Source organism: Podarcis gaigeae, assembly GCF_964106915.1.
Source record: "Podarcis gaigeae genome assembly, chromosome: Z".
Taxonomy (NCBI): Eukaryota; Metazoa; Chordata; class Lepidosauria; order Squamata; family Lacertidae; genus Podarcis; species Podarcis gaigeae.
Window position 1 is genome coordinate 21,628,619 of NC_139691.1, and position 22,121 is coordinate 21,650,739.

Consider the following 22,121-nt stretch of genomic DNA (forward strand, 5'->3'; position numbering starts at 1 on the left):
CCAGGAACCATACTCTAGTTTTCATAGCCTTCACAACATTTCTATTCAGATTTTCACTGTTGGAAATATGGCAACCCTATTGCAAGCTCCCTGCCTTCCATGTGTGTGTTTGCAACTGCTTAATGTGTAAATTTAATGTGCATAGTATGCAATCACACTGTACCCCTCCAGTGCTCCCCTGCCAGCCCCTTGCCTCTTAGCGACCCCCCACTCCCAGGTAACCTCACTGCCCCCCAGGGGCAGACAGTGTCATTTGAAATTTCATATAAGTATCTGTAGGATTCAGCTTTTACTGTAGTAATAAAGTTTGGCTGCACTATGGGGACTGGCACAAAGGGATATTGGATAGCAGCAGACTTCTGTACCAACTGTTAGGGGATTGCCTTAGGTCAGTGACGTTGATGATTCAATTTATTAAATCTGCAGACCACCCTTTATCTGTAGATCTCAGGGCGGTTCACAACACACAATTACAATATAAAAAAACAGAAAATATATAATACAAAAACATTGTGTCAATACCAGGATTTAAGATTCTTGATTGATTTAAGATTATAAGATTGTATGATAAGATTATTGTATAATCTTAAACAGTTGTATTATTTTAGAAAAGTGTGGGTCCATGACTATCACTGATGGACCGTGCACTTTTGAATTCACCACTACACGACTGGAGGCTGGTGCATCGGGGCAAATGAGGCACTACCCCACCTCCCCGAGTCTTGATTCCTACAAGCCCACCTCCCAACTTACTTCCAACCAGTCCCAGGGGTGATTGGTCCTCCCCATTAGTCTCAGGGCTCACCCTGACTTTCTTTTCTTGCTGTGTTTCTAGGCACAGTCCCACACTTTAAAGCATTCTGTCCAATCACTTTTCTTTTTCTTCCCATTTTGTCCTGCAAAACCTCACTCTTTACCACTGAACTGGAGCAAATGGCAATCCATGGAGAATCTGAATCACCTGTTGTTCCAATTCCAGACCCTCCAAGTCTCCCTGGAGCTGGGAGGTGCTTGAATGTGTGCCACCAGCCCTTAGGACTCTGTGCTTTCAGGCTCCTGGAGCATGTCCTTAGGCAGGTCTGCTTGTACTTCGGGCTTCTACACCTGATTTGCCTGCCTGTCCTGCTCCTCTCCAAGGCAGCCAGTGTGTCAAGGTGCATAGGAAGCTGCCTTATATGCAATCAGACCATTGGTCCATCTGACTCAGTATCAGCTACATGGACCAGCAATGGCTCTTCAAAGTTTCAGGCAGGAGTCTTTTCCTACTCCTACCTGGAGATTCCAGGGATTGAAACTGGGAGTCTCTTCATGCCACGTAGATGCTCTACTGCAGAGCAAAGTCTGTCTGCCTTGCCTCCCCATAACAGGCAGAGGCTGCCAGAGTCTTCATCACCCATTCCTGTGCATTACAAACAGCCCAGGCATCCAAGACAGTTTTAGCCTCCCTTCCTTAACAGTGGAACAAGACTGGCCAAGAGCCCAAGGGCTCAGGGTTAAGGTCAGGCTGACCAGAGATCCAGAGAAAAATTCCTTTGGCAGCTGGTTTGCGCAAGCCAGAGCAGACTTCAGAGGTGCTCAGTCCTTTCCTGTTTCCCCCCATCTCCCCTCTTGTTGCTACACTGATTGTTGGCTCAATGTTACAGGAATGTGACTCTTGGCAGAGAGGTTGTGAGGAGATGATCAACAGGAAGCAGATTGAGGGTGTCCATGTTTGTGTTCTGTGGTTGGCCATGGTGGGCTCAGTTCATCAATCTTTTTGGCAATCTGGTGCAGGTCTGGGTGCTGTCTGGAAATGCAAAAAGGAATGAAGCTGTCTTAAATATCTAAGTTGTTTAACATTCTGGAAATCCATAGGGGGTGGGAGCATCCTCCCCTGCTCACTTCCAACTTTTGTCTGGAAGCTTAATGTCTCACCATAGATCGGCAGAGGGACAGACATTTTATTGATCATGGCTTTGCATGGTCTAGGTCTCATCTAGTTCTACAGCGAAATAGTGAGATCCTATACTGAATCACCTACAGCAGGGATCAGCAAACTTATCAACTGTGGGCCGGTCCACCATCCCTCAGACCTTGTGGGGGGCCAGACTATATTTTTTGGGGGAAATGAACAAACTCCTATGCCCCATAAATAATCCAGAGATGCATTTTAAATAAAAGGACACATTCTAATGTAGAAACATGCTGATTCCCAGACCATCTACAGGCCAGATTGAGAAGGCGATTGGGCTGCATCCGGCCGCTGGGCCTTAGGTTGCCTATCCCTGACCTACAGCATAACCTCATTTTTAAACTTGCTACTTTGGTGTGTGTGTGTGTGTGTGTGTGTGTGTGTGTGTGTGTGTGCCTGCCCAGCTGCAAAAATAGTGTTGAGGTCAACTTAAGATACTGTATTGGCCCGAATATAAGCCACACCTTTAAAATTGGAGAGGGGAAAAAGAAAAATTACCATATTTTTCACCCTATATGGCGCACTTTTTCCCCTCCAAAAATGAAGGGGAAATGTGTGTGCGTCCTATGGGGCGAATGCAGGCTTTCGCTGAAGCCTGGAGAGCGAGAGGAGTCGGTTGAACAGCGTGGAGACTAGCAGTTTGAAACAGGACAAAGATGACAAGGCAGAGATGAGCGAGGTGGCTCACTCCTTTAACTCCCACTCGAGGCAATAGGTCACCAATTTTACAGAAGGAAAATAAGTTACTTTTTCCAAACAGATTTTACCCCAAATATATTACAGTGGTACCTCGGGTTAAGAATTTAATTCGTTCCGGAGGTCCATTCTTAACCTGAAACTGTTCTTAACTTGAAGCACCACTTTAGCTAATGGGGCCTCCCGCGACTGCCGCTGAGTCGCCACTGTGCGATTTCTGTTCTTATCCTGAAGCAAAGTTCTTAACCCGAGGTACTATTTCTGGGTTAGCAGAGTCTGTAACCTGAAGCGTTTGTAACCCGAGGTACCACTGTACTCTAAAAACTCAACTGATTTAGGGCAGTGGAGGGTGCTTTTTGTGTGTGTTTTTTTGAAAATCCACATCACTTTATGGCACACACTTTCTGCTTATGATAGTAGGACCCAAAATATATTTAGGAGATCGATCCTTATCATCCCACCCCTACAAGTTTTGAATGGAAAGGAACCAGCAAATGTTTTCAGAACAAAACTGTACTACATATTACCTGATGAGAGCTTGTATTTGCTGAATTGAGCTTAGCAGAGGAAAGCTAGCCTGTCAGTTAAAGGAAGGACAGCAGATGCTTCAAACTGTGCTCTAGTATCTAATCTATGTAGATTAAAGCAAAGGAAATGGATGTAGATATAGATAAGGCTTCCAACATGGGATTTGTGAAGGACAGATGTATACAGTACTCAGATTTTAACGATATGCACTCAAAAACTTTTATTTGCACAAATATAATACAGAGAGCCGGGACGCGGGTGGCGCTGTGGGTTAAACCATTGAGCCTAGGGCTTGCCAATCAGAAGGTCGGTGATTCGAATCCCCGCGACGGGGTGAGATCCCGTTGCTCGGTCCCTGCTCCTGCCCACCTTGCAGTTTGAAAGCACATCAAAGTGCAAGTAGATAAATAGGTACCGCTCCAATGGGAAGGTAAACGGCATTTCCGTGCGCTGCTCTGGTTCGCCAGAAGCGGCTTAGTCATGCTGGCCACATGACCCAGAAGCTGTACGCCGGCTCCCTCGGCCAATAAAGCGAGATGAGCGCCGCAACCCCAGGGTTGGCCACGACTGGACCTAATGGTCAGGAGTCTCTTTACCTTTACCTAATACAGCGAGCAAGTGCACAGAATGGGACTGGCCAATGTGGTGCCTCCAACTGTTGGACTCCAGCTTCCATCAGCCCTTGCCAGGTGGTCTATGGACAGGGATGATGGTAGGAGGAAGACCACAGGTCATCCATCCAAGGCTTAGTTAGTGGGTCATGGGCCAGTGATACCATCTTTCTTCTAATTTCTTCTTTTCCAATGATGATTAGATGACAGCAGTCAAGTAAGAAAAATGAGCAAAGCTGCAAGGGCAGGACTATAGCCACAGGAAGCCTGACTGGTTTATCTTTTATAAGAGCATTTTGCTTATAACTCTGAGCAAGTCCACCCTCCTCTGCTTTTGCCTTTTCACATTGTCGACATCAGCCTCTCCCAACTTTGTGCTCTCCAGATTCAAACTAATCATCTCCAATGAACAAGGCCATAGTCCAAAAACATCGGGAGGGCACCATTTTGGAAAAGGCTGGCCTGCATGTCCCTGTCGATTATAGATTTCCTTTAAGACATTGAAAATAGCAGCTCCTTGAGGGCTAGGGGGCACTTGGGGAGGACAGGGAACACAGGGTTGTTTGTTTGTTATTATGTCTTCTTGTCTTCATTTTGAAGAGGGGGGAAATAGCAGCTCTTAAAATTATATAGCTATATGGTTCGAGGCAGTGGTTCTCTTTTCTAGGGGTATTCACAGGTACACAGTACCAGCACCTCTTTTGTTCTTGTTAAAAAGTGTGGCACTTACTGCAACAACTTCATAGTGAGTACCAGCAGCTCTTTTTCTAGCAAAGAAAGCACGGGTACTGGGCAAAACAATCTGCTATCTACAGGAAGTCTACCTTGGATTGCCAGCTTTATAAACTGGGTTGCGCTGTAGTTTGGAAGCAGATTTTTTTGGATAGAACAAATTGCTTAAGTACCTAAAAAACCTTGCTGAATAAGGCCAAAGGCCCATCTAGTCCAGCTTGCTGTTCTCACAGTACTCAAGCAGATGCCTCTATGAAAACTACAAGTGGAACCTGAGCACAAGAGCCCTCTCCCCACTTGTGATTCTCAGCAATGGATATGCAGAGGCACATTGTCTCCAACAGTACAGGAAGAATATAGGAAAGCTAACCCTAGCATGAATCCATTTGGCACCCATTTATACAGATACTAGTTAAGTGACGTGGTGCTTTGGGGTTGGCTTTTCATCCAGAAGGTAGAACCTTTTCCTTTTTTCCTTGCTCCCCTTCCTTTTCTTTCTAAATATATTGCAATGGGAAAGAATCCAAAAGTTCACAGGAGTGTTGCATTGTGCACTGTGGTGGTGGTGTGGCGCTAATTAAAGAATGTAATTTTGAATGGTGCTTAGCTAGGTGAGAGATTTCTGAACAGAAACAGATTGAATGAAACCAAAATGGGGCCCTTCAAATAAAAATCCACACACAACCAGTCTTGTAATGTTGTGATATAACATTTATAGAGCTGAAGGCACATTCTTGACAAGATTATAACTGTGGCATACCCGCCAAATGTAAAATATTATGCATTAAAAGCAAATATTGCACAAAGTTGTTGGTTTTTTTGTTTTGTTTTACAGAGCGTATCCTGAAAATCAAGACATTACATATAGTCATGGCAAGAACTTATGATTTTTTTCAGCTGAAAATTAAATGCAACCCAATGTGTACTCACAATAGTACTTTGTAGAACCCATAATCAGAGTCCCAAGGAGATGAAAACATTTCTCGTTTCCTTAAAAATGCAGGACAGCTTTACAGGAGATTGGGAAAGGCCATTATTATTGTCACAGGTGACCTACAAATCTGGGCTCACCCAAAACATTTGGAAGGCACCCCAAAAATAATAACATGCTTAGTGTGCACACTAAGCATGTTAGATTTGCTTACTGAGAAGTTGGGACCAGCGGTCGCAACAAACAAGTGAGCTGTCATGTAATTTGTAGAGCAACCTTCAGTCAAGTTTTCAGAAATCCTGGACCTGTGTAAGCCACCAGTGAGTCACCTTTGTACTAAAATACCTACAGATTTTATTTTTAAAAAAGCAATGGGAAAATGCTATGTAAGCTTCAACCATCTGCTCAGTTGCAGGAGTACACATACACACATCATGTGAGCCTTGAACTACCAATGGAACTGCACTCACTGCATTTTGTTTAGATTATCTTACCTCCTAGTCCACTGGCCTTCAACTGGTAGGTTGGGACCTGCTAGTGGGTGGTGGCCCAATCCAATATGGGTTGCAACAGGAGCACTGCCACCATGCAAAAATATGGCAAAAGATTAAGAAATGGGTCCCCAAATGAATGTTTGTGTTAGAAGTAGGTCCTAGGTCTGAAAAGGTTGGAGAGCTCATCAATACTGCATATTTGCAGCAGATGGATATAAACCAGTGACATCACCAACCCAACTCTTATCTGAAAGCAGTTTTTCATTTTTTAAGAAAACGTAATTGCTTTTAACAGACACACCTAAAAAGAGAGAGATGGGTGTACATTTAACTGAATAAATGTACATGTAGCGCTTTAAAAAACTAACAAGGTAGACATCCAACTTGGCAAAACAGGGAGGGGAGGACAAGACAGATGATTAAATCAGCATTCAGTTTGCCAGCCAGCCAAATGTGATCTAGAGGAAAGGGAAGCCCTGACTTGCATTTATGTCTAGATTTCCTTTTTGGCTAGTAATTTAAATGAAGCAGACAGCAGAACATCTTGCCTAACAGTGGAGAAGAGCAATAAATAAATCAAATAAAATGTAAATGCATAGCTTTTTCTGCAGCTTTTAAAATTTTTTAACACACATGAGTTAACATAAAACTGTAAATAAATGAAATGTGCTCAAGACAGGAAACAAACCATATTTACAGGCAGAGTACATTTTATCGGACTCACTTGCTAGATCATCACCTTGCCGTGGTGAGTGGGCTTTCATGTTCCTATGACCCTTGTGAGAGAAGCTGTTGGAAGCCTTGGACTCTCAGCAGGGTCACCCAAGGCAGTAAGGTCAAAGGGAAGGAGCTAAGCAAATCAGGATCCAAGAAGTGTGCTGCAGCAGATAGGAATCTAGCAGTCGTTGTGATACTCATGCCATCGGAATAGAGCCTTGCTACAAAGACTGTGTCATGGTCAGCACACACTGATCTACACACACAAAACAAATTCACGCACAGGCATCTTTCAAAAACCCATCCCAAACCCCCAAAAGTCCCATGGTGATTGGCAATGGTAATGCGGGCAGGACCATGAAATCTGGAAGCCCCTAGTCATAAACCGGCACATGGGCGGTGAATACAGATTCAGTTGTTCTGACTCAAGGAATGAGACAGATGAACAGCTCAGCAGCTGTATCCATGACTGAGCAGCCCTTTTTAGGATCCACTCTGCTCACCCTGAAAAGAGGAGGGGCTAGAAAATGCCCTAGACGTAGTCTACCCTGCAACGTTTTAACATTGATATTGAAGTGCTTCAAGATTCTCGAAGAGCAGGTGAGGGACAACTGAAGGAAGAAAAAGGAAAGGTGTATCTGAACAAGAACATCGAAAAATGGGGTAGGCTTTGCTATCAAAAATGATCTTGTGAAGCTCTTGTCAGACAGAAGTCCCTACCGGCATTAATGAGCGACTGTCAACCATTTGAATAAAGCTCACCAAAAACCAACAGGCTACTATTCTAAGTGCTTATGCACCAACACTGGATGCCAATGAAGACATTAAAGAAAAACATTTACTCTCAACTGGATACCATCCTATCAGAGACACCTAAGTCCTCCTGGGTGATTTTAATGCAAGAGTTGGGCAGGATTTCAATCTGTGGCCTGGGACTATTGGAAAAGGAGGAGTTGGCAACAGCAACCAGAACGGAACCTTACTTTTGACTATATGTGCAGCACACAACCTTGATATTACTCATTTCCGGGTTTGAACTCCTCAGGTTCCAAGTAGTTCAAGAACTAAGCTGTTCAAAAACTGAGGTACCACCGTATTTCCACCCCCCCCCCCCAATTTGAACTGTATTTATCCCCGCCACCCGTGGTGACTTTCTTGAGTCAATATGAGAGTACCCCTAAACATTTTTTTTAGAAAAATAGCACTAAGTTATACCATAAAATTATATATCAATGGAAAGAAAATTTAATGAAGAATGTAATGCAGTAACTTTTATGAAGGATTATTTATTACAACAGCAGTCATAAAGAAGAAACATGAAACACACAGAAAAAAATGAGATATACAGGTTAAATTGCCGTGTTGGCACTTTGCGATAAATAAGTGGGTTTAGGGTTGCAGTTTGGGCACTCGGTCTCTAAAAGGTTTGCCATCACTGTCTTAGACTATGCAATTGTCCAAGCTGAAGATCACTGTGGTGTGCTCCTTACCAGAGCTATGACAAGTTCCGACAACCGCTGGACAGATCACCAATTAATACGCTCCACAACGGCTATCAAGATACCTCAATGCAGGCTTCAAGGAAGGAAACAAAGGTGCAAAGTGAACACTGAAGCTTTTCAAGATCCTATTAAGTGGGATTGCTTCCAAATGACTCTTAAGGACCATCTTTTTTCAGAGTTCCCTGATAACAATGAGGAATACTGGACCACGCTAAAAACATCCATTATTGCAGCCTGTGAACAAACTATTGGATACCAAACCAAGAAACATCAGGACTGGTTTGATGAGAATGACAGTGAGATTGAACGCATTATTGACAAGAAAAGGAAGGCCTTTCAGATCTGGCAAAGAGATAGAAACTGCACCACTAAGAAAAAAACCTATGCCAACGCTAAGGCTGAGGTTCACAGAGGAACCAGAAAACTAAATAACACCTGGTGGATAAAAAAAAGCTCAAGAGATCCAGCACTTAGCTGACACTCATGATGCACAGAGTTTCTTTAAAGCCACAAACACCATCTATGGGCCAATAAATCATGACATATGCCCCCTACACTCAACAGATGGTACTACACTTCTAAAAGATAAAGAAGCTATTCCACTGTGCTGGAAAGAACAATACCAGCATCTCCTTAACCACAACTCCGCCATAGCTGCTGAGGTCTTCTCACAAATTCTGCAAAAACAAATCAGAGATCAGCTTGCAGTATCTCCAAATCTGGGAAAGTTGTATAGTTATTAACCAAATGAAAAAACAACAAAAACAGAAGACCTGATGGGATACCTGCCAAAGTCTTCAAAGTGGGCGGAATTGAACTTACACAACAACTTCACAAGCTCATAGAAAAAATCTGGGAGAGATAAGAGATCCCACTTATAAACGCCATCCCCAACTCCACGAAAGATTCCATCAACGGTGTCTCTGAAAAGTTTTACACATCACTTGGGAATACTGGCGAACTAATGCCAGTGCACTAGAAGAAGCAAAGATCACCAGTGTCGAAGCAATGATTCTTCAACATCAACTTTGTTGAACTGGTCATGTTTTGCAGATAGCTCATTATTGTCTTCCAAAGCAGCTACTCTATTCCAAACTTAAAAATGGAAAGCATAATGCCAGTGGTCAACAGAAGAGGTTTAAAGACTCTCTCAAGGCAAATCTTTAAAAATGTGGTATAAACACTGACAACTGGGAAACACTGGCCTGCGAGTGCTCCTTTTGGAGAATAGCCTTTACCAAAGGTTTCATGGACTTTGAAGACGCTTGAACTCAGGATGAAAGGGAGAAACGTGCTAGGAGGAAGGCACGCTTGGCAAACCCTCACCGTGATCAACTCCCGTTTGGAAACCTCTGTCCCCACTGTGGAAGGACGTGTGAATCCAGAATTGGCCTTCACTGTCACTTACAGACTCACTGCTAAGACCGTGTTCATGGAAGAAAATCTTACTCGGCTATGAGTGATTGCCAAAGAAAAAAGAAGACATTTTATCGGAACACTGTACAGTCAAGACAGTAAAGTAATTTTGGTTCTTTGAATTAAAGCCAAGTATAAGCTATTATTCACAAATCATCAAGATGAACATTCCAAAAAAGTTTAGCAAATCACACATAGAAAGGGAAGACACACTGGGTGGGCTTCTGCATCAAGTATGTGATAGCAGTACATTTCAAACAACCACAGAATCATAGAATTGTAGGGTTGGAAGTGACCCCAAGGGACCCCCTACAATGTTGATAAAATCTACACACTAACTCTGCTGCTGAGGAAACAGTGCCTTTGGATCCTCTTTCATTTTTAAAAAAGTTAGATTTTATTAAAGCTTTCTCATAATACAACTAGATAAAAGAAACTTAAAAAAAAGAGAGAAAGAGAAAAGCAGAGTCCTCTGTCAAAGGAAGCTTGTAACTTTTGTCTCACACAGGATGTAGTGAACTCTCCCAGCTCCCACCTGGGAGCTTTCCTTTCTTCTCCCAGTCTCTAATCCTGAGAGTTAGAGAGTCTTCCTTTCCATGCCTCTCGGTCAGGGTCCTTCCACCAATTATCTACTACCTTCGTGTGTATGTAATCCTTGGACCCTAATAATGTCCCAGAGCAGAGGAAACCAAAGATGAAAAATAAAGATAGAGAAGAAAGAAGATAAAACACATCCTCTTTCAGATCTTTTCTGTAAGGAAGCCACACTATCCTATTTCTTGGCCAGTAGCCCTTAAGAGGACAGAGAGGAAACCAAATCTAACAGCTGGCATTGAAACATTATGGATTCTACCTTCTATTTTCTGCCACAAGAGACACAGAGAAGACTGGAAGATTGTTATGACATGATCATGAATGGCAAATGCTAGTAGCTCATCTCCTGCCAAAAGATAGCACCTACTCCCACAACTTATCTTGTGAATGATCAAAGCTATGTGACAGCTGAAATCCTGTAAATCTTTCATCAAAACATGTCACAAATATTTTTCGAAAGGGGAAAGTGCAGATTTGTTCAGCCTCGAAAAACAAAAACATCCACCGTCAACTGATACAGACTCGACTGTGTGGTCCTCCACACCAATTCTCTGGTTTCTCCCTAGCTATAATTCAACTTAGATATCAACCCTTTCAATACAAGCCTTGACATATAACCGTTGCTCCAAAGGAGGAAAACTGTAATACTTCTGGGACAGGCATAGGCAAACTCGGCCCTCCAGAAGTTTTGGGACTACAATTCGCATCCTCCCTAGCTAACAGGACCAGTGGTCAGGGATGATGAGAGTTGTCGTCCCAAAACATCTGGAGGGCTGAGTTTGCCTATGCCTGTTCTAGAATAATACCATTTATCAGGCAACAAACAGGAACTAAACTGAGGTATCATATGGGTCAGATTTTCTTGAGGTGGCAGGACAGGAAGTTAATGGCTCTTCACTGCAGGCTTAATGGGCAATGAAACTGCAGAGCAAGTAAAGTGAATATTTATTCAGGCAAGTAAAGGCTCCCAGACTGGCATGCCATTATAATTTTAAAATATCAGAGTGAAGCCATCACCAGCTCTGCTTTAATAGGCTGATTCCATCAGAAAGAAATCGGTTGCTCTTTCCAAAAAATTTTCAAGCATGCTTTGTGTAAATTACAAGGGAGGGGAGAATATAACTTCAAGGGCAGAACAGTGAGATGCAGAAAAATAAATTTCCAAGATTTCTGTTTCACACAGATCAAACATCAAAAACTATTTTCTGTAACCCCCCCCTCAGTATCTTTCCATCATTATTACTATTCTGAAACGCAACATGATTGTGAAAATATTTCATTGAGCTTTCCAGCCACTATTGGGCAGTCAATATGACGTTCTATGGTCAGTTAAGCTGCAGTCTTACAAACATTTCTAGTTTAAAGATTTTTAAAGCACACAATTTACTTAGTTTCAAATACACATATTTTTTCACCACTCTTGCCAGTGGTGTTTGATGGCTGGCACAGGACCCAACACTGGCATCTAACACACCAGGGGAAAGGGGGAAAATTGACAGGAAGGGGCCCTTGGCCCTTGCTTTTCCTTTGAAGCCAGCCCCACTTCCTTTTCTGGTGAACCCAGTTTCTTGAGTCAAACTGAGGCTGCAGAGGGTGAGTGACCACATAACTGCCAAGGACAAAGGGCTGGTGCGGGCCAGCATGATTCCTGAATGTGGGACAGACCTGCACAGGGTATGTGCCAGAGAGGGTCAGGATTCTGAGTCAGATGATTACTTACTCCCTGGCAGTGGACTTTCACTGATATACTTTCTGCACTCTTATTATCCCATCATGACCTGGGGCGGGAGTAAGACAGCTGCAGTTTGGCTTCATTTCCCCCCTAAGTATGGCTTTAGGAATGCGATTAATGACTAAAACTGGTGCATTAATGCCCCTGCAGGTCAAGAACAAGAGCCCTGGTGTTTTCTGAACCATGGTCCTCTCTTTTGCTACTTTAAACACTATAAAAATGCCTCTATTAGCAGGTTAAAGGACTCTACAATGTATGTCTTCAACCACTGTTCAAACATCAACATGGCAATATTCACTCCAAAGGATTATAATCTAAGACCCACTGAACTGTAAACATGCTGAAAACGTGGGCAAACCTAGCGCAAATCTCTTTAAAAGTTAAATAATATAACAAATGTATTTTAAACTCTGTGATGAAGGGAAACGAAACAATAGCTTCCCATCAATGCAGAACCCACACTTTGGCTTAGCACTGCCTTCCCAACCCTTATGCCCTCGAGATGTTCTGAACTGCAAAACTCCCGACAGACCCAAGCCAGCACAGTTGTAACTGTAGGGGTAGCATTGCGACAATCATGACAATTTTTAGTTGAGCAAAATGGAAAAGAAATTAAAAGTTCCAAGACAAAATTTTGTGACCTGCTCAGAAATAAATAAATAAAGAATGCTCAGGAGCCTTAAAAAAAAAAAAACCTAAACAAAAAAGCCTCAAACTCAAAATGCAAGAATGGGAGCTCCCTGAAAGTGCTGGAGGAAAACACATCTTTTTAAACTCTGCAGTTTCAAACATCTCAAACTCACCAGCATACATCTCAGATCACAGAATCATAGAACTGGAAGGAACCGTGAAGGACACCTAGTCCAACCTGCTGCAATGCAGGAATATTTTTGCCCAACATGGGGCTCAAAACCCACGACCCTGAGATTAAGAGTCTCATGCTCTGCCGACTGAGCCACTCCATCTTTATGAAGTTACAAAGACATAGACCTTTGAGTAATGAAAAACATCACAAGGCATGGCCCTGACTCCTTGATTCTTTGTGTGGCAGTGGCTGTGGCAAGAGTGGAGCTCCTCTATACACTTGAAAGCACCGTTCTCACCAGTAGCCTCGGGTGAGTGCACTGAATTGTCTATAGCTCTGCGGCTGGGATGGGGAGGAGAAACAAATAACGGGAATGGTTTCCTTTTTTTTTTTTCAAATCATGGGAAAACCTGTGTTGCAATGTTTTCTGAAAAATGCCATTTTACACATAGCAAATTAGGAAGAAATTATGAAGACAACTGTTACAAAATAAGGCACATCTGTGTTTCAAAAAAAAAAAGGAAAGGAAAAAAAGAAATCATGGTTTCTATCCTTACTTGTTCGCACTCTATAAAATAATGTCGCATTGCATGCAAAGACATGGCCTAGAAACTATGTGCTGGTGACTGCCCTTTCATGATCCCAGCAGCTCAGCAGTGTCTTGCTCTGCACTGGCTTCCAGTGCATACTGTGGCTTGTGAGTGTTGGTTTTGGATAAGCTCTGGCTTGCTAATACTGGCAAAGCACTGCAGAAACTGCCAGCCTCTTGAGTTAGAAGTGATTTTTTGGGGGGTGGGGATATAATTGCCCTGGTCAACTGAGCAATTGAAATCCAATTCAAAACGATCGGAAACACAGTGCAGCTGGTCAACCTCCAGAATAGATCAGTGCATGAAGAGAGACCAAGTCCACTTCTCAGCAAAAAGAAGACTTTCAGAGAGTTGTGTCATCTTCCTCCCGTGAATCTACAACTAGAAGGGAGTGCTTATCTGGCTCACTGAGGACTATGCTGCTGAGGGACCGCTTGTCAGAGAAGAGGGAGTTTAAGGAAGCTCGGCTGTAAGTGACAATTCGGTCCATGAGGTTCAGCTTTGGAGATCTTGGTCCAGTTTCATCAATTCCAATGTGGACACTGATTTCGGAAGGGCTCTTCTGCCTCACCTGGCCATGGGTACGCAGTTCATATTTCTCACAGGTAGGTTTCTTATAGCTAAAGGGAAGGGAAAATGCACAAAAATCACGTATGCATTAGTTTGAAACAGGGTTGCAATTTAATCATTCAGTTAATAATTATTAAAGCTTGTAGTCTTGACTCTAGATGATAACCTAGAGGCTGAGAGGGAGGGTGTGTCAGAAGGAAGATGAATTGATATTGTTGTTTATATATTCGTAACTTTGTATTAATGTAACATTTTTATATGTAACTGTGTGTTTCTGTTATATTTTGTTTTAAGTTGTCTTTTTTGTACCCCTCTTAAAGAGATTTTTAGAAATATATTAAGAGGTACAGAAATTAAATAATCTATAATCAAATCAAACTGTGCCAGTTTCCTCCCGTGATTGGCTCCAGAGGTGCCCAGCTACAATATCATCCATAACCAGAACAGACCAGGCTGAGGAGCCAGACTGTTCTCTATGTTGCCTGCAATGTCTTTGTGCGAAGGGAGGAATTCCTAACTGGGATGGAAGTGTGGATATAAAGTCTCCTTCTCTTAAAATGCTGCCCCGGGGCTGAGGAGGACAAAGTGGGAATGTGAACTCCATGGTAGTTCAGCAACTAACAGTATTTGTTAGTCTGGATAGACAACTTCAATTTGATCCCCAATTTAACCAAGGATCAAATCAGTAATTAGGCTAACAAGCTCAATCGACAATAACTGCAAAAATTGGCATGCTCTATATAGAGTTGTGATGAGGCTGAATGAGACAAGCAATGCATTAAAAATACATTATTGAAAGCTCACTGAACTGAACAGCAGTTATGGGGCAGGGGATTCTTCTGGAAAACTGCAGGCACAGGTAAGTCCTACCTGAATTTTCAAAAGGTAGGACAGAGCCCAGCTTCCTGGTTATCCTCTTTGGAAGAGCAAATTATTTTTCTCAAAATGCAACCATGGATTTCACAAGCAAGTCACGAAAGTAAGAATGAGAAGCTTGAGGATACTGTACTTACAATTTTAGCAGCAGAGAAGACAACACAACAGAAACAGAAGAGGCAGCCATTGCTGCAGAGCCCATCCAAGGCTGCAGAACCAAACCAACTGGAAGAAAGACACCTGGGGAGGGAAATTGGAAATAACTCTAGGGGATGTTAAAGAACAAAGTCACAAACATGATTCTGAAATGCATTAAAAAAAATCAAAGCATGTTAAATTAGTGTTTAGCAAAGCAGAGCTGAAGGCAAAACCCAAGTTTAGGATTTATGGACTTGCAGAGGACCTAGCTAGAGTGTCAATTGTAGAGTTTTGTAACACTGCATGTTTAATCAAACAGCTGGAATTAGAACTGTCTGGAAACTGCAGCTGGTCCAAAGCAAGGCCAGCTTGACCATTTATGGTCCATTTACTTTTCCCATCACTTTTTAATTGGTTTTAACCTTTAAACTCATCAGTGTGTTGGAACCAGGTTTTTTCTCATGTGTACCTGCCTACCCATTGCTTAAGGCCCTCTTCTGAAGTTCAGCTCACTCAAATAACTTTGGGTTATGGGGCAGCATGCAAATGCCAAAAATTAAGCAAGCAAGCAAGCAAGCAAGCAAGCAAGCAAGCAAGCAAGCAAGTAAATCTAATCCAGTTTGTTCAGCCCAGACACTGAGGTCCAGTTCTGAGGGCCTTCTGGCTGTTCCTCATTGCGAGATGTGAAGCTACAGGGAACCAGGCAGAGGGCCTTCTCAGTAATGGCCCCTTCCCCGTGGAACACCCCCCCCATCAGTTGTCAAGGAAATAAACAAATATACAACTTTCAATAGACATCTGAAGGCAGCCCTGTATCAATAAGTTTTTAAAGTCTGAAATGTCAGTATTTTTTAATATTTTTTAATATTCTGTTGGAAGCTGCTCAGAGTGGCAGGGGGAAACCCAGTCAGATAGGTAGGGTACGTATGTATCTATGAATGAATGAATGAATGAATGAATGAATGAATAAATAAATAAATACTGGAAAAGCTTCCCTTTTTTCTACCCACTATAATTTGCATGAACATTTAAGAATGAGTTTGGGTATCAGTTGCTACCCTTAACATTCTTCTTTCTGTGCAACATATTTATATCAACTGCAGCTTTCTTCTTTTTCTCACACACAAATTTCTCCCACATAAGGAATTGTTAATTGATATATACTTGCAATTAATGTTCCATGGAAGAAAAAAAAATGCAATATTATACATATTGTCAAAGTCCAGAATCATCACATACCAGCTGCTACAGGAACTCCGACAAGATTGTAAATGAGAGCAAAGACAAAGTTGATTCGTATCCTTTTAACAGTCTTCCGTGATAAATCTATGCTTGCCACCACATCCAGCAAATCATTCTGCCAAGTAAGAATTAACAAGACTGGTTACATTGGTGGCATAATTTGTTTTACATTGAATTAAGGGTCTTCACTCTATCCAATCACTTACCCTAATCAAAACCACATCTGCTGCCTCAATGGCCACATCTGTGCCTGTGCCAATGGCAATTCCAACATTAGCCATGGCAAGAGCAGGGGAATCATTGATCCCATCCCCCACCATTGCTACCCGTTTCCCTTCATCCTGCAGTTGCTTTACTTTGGCAACCTTGTGGGAAGGAAGGACTTCAGCAAACACTTTAGTGATGCCAACCTGAAAAAGAAAAGGAAGTCCAAAATCACACCAGAAGATTCCTCAGACACAAAAAAATACAGCTGTTAAGAATAATGAGTTCTGTGGAACTACGAGATTCTCATCTTGGAAGAACATTCCCCGAACAATGAGTGGCATTGCTTAGAAATATCAAAGCATTATTTAACTCAGTACATCTCAAGCGATCTGATGCTGTAGACCAGCAATCCCTGCCTCCAAATGTTCCAGGGACCAGTAGCATATCTGCTCCCTGAAGCATCCCACCCAACCTGAGCTGTGGTGGAGTCACCAGGGACTGGCAGCTGGTGGCTCTCAGAACCTGCCTGTGGACCACCACTTTGAGTAGCACTGATTTAACTGATGCTCCGATGACTGAATAAGTAATATATTGCATTTTTTAAAATTGAAGGGGGGAACCTTTGGACCTTGTAGGCATTAGGAAAATTGCCTGAAGCAAGGCAAGCCAACATATGGAGCAGCTTACCTGAGAGGCAATAGACCTGGCTGTTTTGCTGTTATCACCAGTCATCAGAACAACTTCTAAACCCATAGCCTTCAAAGTACGGACTGCCAGCTCTGCTTCAGGTTTCACAGTATCAGCAATAGCTACCAAGCCACAGAGTTCTCCTAGACAGACATGGATATGTTTCCATTAATCCTCTTTGTTTTCTGAAGAGCACAGAAAGACTATTTTTTCCTCTTTCCTTCACTCCCCCCTTTCTCCTTCCACCCACAGGGCATTGCACAAATTTAAAGATGGGCTGTTTTCCTCACTTTCCAAGGCAGTGATACTGGCTTCCTGGGGGGAAAGCTTCCAGAAAGTTTCCCAAAGCCCTAGAACTATTGGTATTTAGCTTGTCTTACATGCAGTACACAAAACTTTATAAGTTATGCTTTAAATACTTCAAATACGCTTCAGGTTACAGACTCCGCTAACCCAGAAATAGTGCTTCAGGTTAAGAACTTTGCTTCAGGATAGAACAGAAATCGTGCTCCGGCGGTGCAGCGGCAGCAGGAGGCCCCTTTAGCTAAAGTGGTGCTTCAGGTTAAGAGAAGTTTCAGGTTAAGAGCGGACCTCCGGAACGAATTAAGTACTTAACCCGAGGTACCACTGTATGCCACATTTCATGCCCTACCTCTCTCTCTCTCTCTCTCTCTCTCTCTCTCTCTCTCTCCCCCCCCCCCAAATCTCAAATAATATTTATAATAGCCAAACCTATCTGAATCAAGGTTCTGTGGGAATCAATAATGCACATTAAGTGTCACTTAAATGTTATATGCAAATGCATTTAGTGGCACCTTTACTTGGAAAGCATTTTAACGGAAGTAATTGTAAATACACACAGGTCCTGCTTTGCAAACATAATCTGTTCCTGTGAAATGGTTTGTAAAGCGGGTGCTCACATAGCAAGCTCCATTCCTTCCTAGGGAGAAAACCACAACATGCCCCCAAATTGTTTAAATAAAACCCAGTAAAACCATTAACAATATTACTATAATGAATAAAATCACAAACACTGTTACAATTAAACTACATACCTGTATTTATTCAACAAGAAAGCAACGAAACACAAGCCAAACACAGTTTTGTGGCACAAAGACTTGACAAGGGAAGAGGGGAATGGGGATTTTTCGGTGAATGAAATTGTGTATCTGTAAATTTTTCTCTCCGTATATCTGTCTCTCTGACTGTTGTTCGGATATCTGATTCAAGGTATTCACTTGGTAATGTTAGGTTACAAATCCTTCATGTGTAGATACCTGAAGACCTGTGTAACAAGTGTTTACATACTGGGACCTGTGTGTATTTTAAGACACAAGTCAATTGAAAATACTTATTTACATTGCTTAATATTTAAAGGAAAACGACACTGGATAGGATTACTGTACTCTTTGTGTTTATATTCATTATAGGAATAGTCAACAGGGAAAAAGAAGTTAAGAACAATGTTAGACCTACCAGTTTGACAGGATTTGTAGCCACACATTGGATTATCTATTAATATTATGAAACAATTCATTTTGAGAACTTGAATATTTTATATAGAAAAATATAGCATACTGTAAGAACATGAGAAGAACCTGCTGGATCAGACCAATGGCACATCTAGTGCAGCATCCTGTTATCATATTCTGCTCTCATGGTTAGTAGCCTTTTGATACCTGTCTCCTCCACAAATTTCTCTAATTCTCTCTTAGAGCTCTCTTTTATCTGTCTTGAAAATATTTTGCTCCTTAATGCTTGAAGTACAACTTTTTCAGTCATTGGTTACTCCTCAGCTGCGTTCTTCCCTGCCTTTTCAGTGTATTACACATAAAATCCAATCCTAACCCTCATTATCAAGCTTACCATCCACAGCCACAAGAACAGCAGTGCGACCTCGACGTTCGTGCTCAATCATGGCATTATCAACTTCATTTCTGACAAGCAGACCATTTCTAGACATCCACTCCCGGTTTCCAATTAGAACAGAATACTTGTGGGAACCCCAAGTAGCTGAAAGGAAAATATTACTGCAGTTTCCGAGAAACAGGTGACCTGCTAATTACACATTACTGCTGATGCATGCTAAGTTTGCAGGAGTATTTACTCATGGCTATTCACGAACATTTATTCACTAGGGACCTATGGCTAGGGACCACAGGTGTGTGGTCAGAATTATCCAGATTATACACTTGTGCAACAGTGTGCTTACAGCTGAGCTACATGAGCAGCATAGTCACAGGGTACAACTTTAGTTGGGACTGTATTACTTCAAGCTCAAGGTAGGGGAAATTGCATGTTTGAAGGCACTCCCAATGTATTCGAGTCTAGTTTTAATCCTGACAAAAGCTTATTTGGGGATGGGGAGGGAGAAAGATTCAGATACACATCTGTCCTGATCTCCAGTAAGAGATGATTCAGCCCAGTAAGAGATGATTCAGTCCAGTGAGAACCACAACACATTTCTCCCACTTGGAATGCCTTGCAATACTTTAAATTGCTAAAATAAGGGAAATAGTTGACTAAACAAAACTAAAAGCAAGTGAGAGATGCTGCTGCAGGTAGGAAAATATACTAACATACGGCTCCACTGAGTTTTGGGCTAGCATACACCCCATTTTACTCTCTTCCTCATGCAAAGATAGACAACTGAAAGCTTTCACTTTTGATGCCAAATAAAAGGCAGTTCCCCAATACAGCTGAACTCAAGAAACCAGTTTATAGGAAACCAAAAGCTAGCACTTTCAGTTGTGCTTAAAGGAGGGAAAGAGGTAGTGTATGCACTCGAGGCTTACTTCATCTCATTCTTGTAACACTAAACCACAGTTACATCGGAAGTGGATCAGAATAAAGAAGATCAAGAGGAAATTGCCCCCAGTTCCCCTCAGAGCTTTTATAAAGGCACAATTTAAAACTATTGGGCTGGTAATTTACTTTTTTAAAAGCAAAGGAGACATCAAATCCCACCCTCAGTGAAAGAGAAAGGCTAATGCACCTCTAGCAACAGATGCCGAAAGAAGGCTTCTGCTTACATGAAGCACATTTGACAGATTCATCTCAACTTACTTGGCAACTGCTCATCAATAATCAAGGAGGGATGCATAATTTCCTCAGCCTTCTCATCCATTTTCACAAGGGCTGAATTCCTGACATTGTTCTCTTCCATGGTCTCACTCCTGCTGCACAGCAGGGCTTCAATATTGGTGACTTTACAGCTAATGCCACAGCCAGGGACTACTTGAAAATCAGTACAAGTTCCAAGGGTGTCTGTGTCCAATTCCTAAAGAGAATATATAATCAGATAGTGCTTGGGATTTGGTAAATGCATACTAGACTTTAAAAGTCATTCTGCAAAAGCATATACAGATCCAAGATTGTAATGCGAGAAACTGAGCCTTCAGAGTTATTGGCCCAGTCCTGTGGAACACACTGCCACTAGGGATTCAGCAGGTGCCATCTGTGCCAACTTTTAAATGTGTGAAAACTTTTCTGTTACACCAGGCCTATGAAGGCAATAAGGAGTATACCCCCCCCCCCATAATGGCCTATTGATACTTGTATTTAATTTCTTTTTTCTTTTAACTAGTTTTAAACTTTTTTGTTTTTATTGTTTTTAAATTGTTATAAACTGCTGTGATATATCTTTATGATGCAGTGGTATATCAATATTTTTATAAATAAATAATACATAGTAGGTTGAGGGAACAAAAGTACAAAGGAGCTTAATAAGAAATAATCACATATTTGTAAGACCTGTAAATAATGAGGCTCTTCAGAAAGCCAAGTGAGGTTTATTAATTTCAGTGGGTCTTCTCTTAGCAGAATGTACGTTATATACAACCCCATAGATTTCTAGACAATTCAGAACTGTGTACACAGAGCTGTATTAATTATAATTATTTAAATATAATTCACTAAGTAAAATTAACCAGTTACTAAAAATATACTCTAGTAAATATCATTGTGGTACCCATTGGCTTACATTGTTATCCCACCCTTGTTCCAAGCAGCTCAGGGTGGCATGCATGATTCTCTCCCACCCCAACTCTCCCCATTTGATGACATCCTGATAACCATCCTATGAGGCAAATAAAGCTAAAACAGAGCAATTGGGTCAAGGTAACCAAGTGAGCTTCATGTGTTAGTGGATATTTGAACCTGGGTGGCCCCATCCCAGTATGACATGCTGAGAGAGACTGTAGGTGCACATCCCTCTGCCGGTCAGAATACTGCAGCTGTTCCTTTACCTCAGAGCATGCTATGAGTTCAAAATCCTATACTCATGAACTCTCACTCCAGAGAGAAATCTGATGACAAAGACAGCCTTACCATGTCATAACATTTCCAGATAAGGTGTGAATATGTAGCAAATGTGGTTATTTCACTGCATGGCAGGAAAGGTCAGACATGGCTGTATGTTCCCCACAATTAAGTTGGTGCTTGGCAGAGAAATCTCTGTATTAGCTCCTCTACCTGTTTGCAGTATTTGGTAATAGCTGCTCCCAGGGGGTGCTCACTGTTGCTCTCAGCGGTTCCCACTAGTGCCAAAATCTTATTGCGTGGCATCCGGTTACTCTCCACTAGGATCTTCACCTGCATCACCACTGGAGTTCCATGGGTGATGGTCCCTGTCTTATCAAATACCACAACCTTAACCTGCAAAAAGAACGCAAACCACATTAGAAACCAAGTGCTTTCTGTCCCCCACCTTTTTTTTTTTTTTGCAGACTAAAGTCATACAAGCTTTGGATGAAGTCATACAAGGATGAAGTTAGCCAGATCCTTTTTAGAAACATGACAGTTTGTGGCCAAACTGCAAAGGAAAGTCTGATTTCTTACCTTGTGAGCCATCTCTAGAGGTTCTCCACCTTTGATCAAGATGCCATTTTGTGCTCCTACACCAGTACCCACCATCACAGCTGTTGGGGTTGCTAGTCCCAAAGAACAAGGGCAAGCAATACAAAGCACTGTAATGGAGGCTTGGAAAGCAAAGCGGATTATCACTTCGTCTTTGGAAATGCTCTTATTGTACCCCTATTGACAAACAAACAATTAGTTGCTTAGGTATGAACAAGGGTTGCTCACAAGAAAAATACAGCTTA

At 42.0% G+C, this 22,121-nt stretch overlaps 1 protein-coding gene and 1 long non-coding RNA gene across 4 annotated transcripts in view; one reads left to right on the plus strand and one right to left on the minus strand.

The window, feature by feature from the left end:
• The first annotated feature begins 2,643 nt into the window (after nt 1–2,643).
• Nucleotides 2,644–6,466, plus strand: LOC310836863. Its single transcript, XR_014560277.1, has 2 exons — nt 2,644–3,433; nt 3,802–6,466. It is a non-coding gene; the product is annotated as an uncharacterized lncRNA (long non-coding RNA).
• Nucleotides 6,467–7,926: 1,460 nt separating this feature from the next.
• Nucleotides 7,927–22,121, minus strand: part of ATP7A (ATPase copper transporting alpha) — a 46,167-nt gene continuing 31,972 nt past the window's right edge. For all 3 annotated transcript variants that reach the window (XM_083722028.1, XM_083722027.1, XM_083722026.1), the window contains exons 15-23: nt 21,859–22,053; nt 21,493–21,675; nt 20,086–20,299; nt 18,886–19,032; nt 17,020–17,162; nt 16,332–16,535; nt 16,123–16,240; nt 14,883–14,985; nt 7,927–13,919 (exon numbers count right to left, since the gene is read on the minus strand). In XM_083722028.1, coding sequence (XP_083578154.1) covers nt 13,643–13,919; nt 14,883–14,985; nt 16,123–16,240; nt 16,332–16,535; nt 17,020–17,162; nt 18,886–19,032; nt 20,086–20,299; nt 21,493–21,675; nt 21,859–22,053 — 1,584 coding nt within the window. In that variant the 3' untranslated portion in view covers nt 7,927–13,642. The remainder of the gene's footprint in view (nt 13,920–14,882; nt 14,986–16,122; nt 16,241–16,331; nt 16,536–17,019; nt 17,163–18,885; nt 19,033–20,085; nt 20,300–21,492; nt 21,676–21,858; nt 22,054–22,121) is intronic.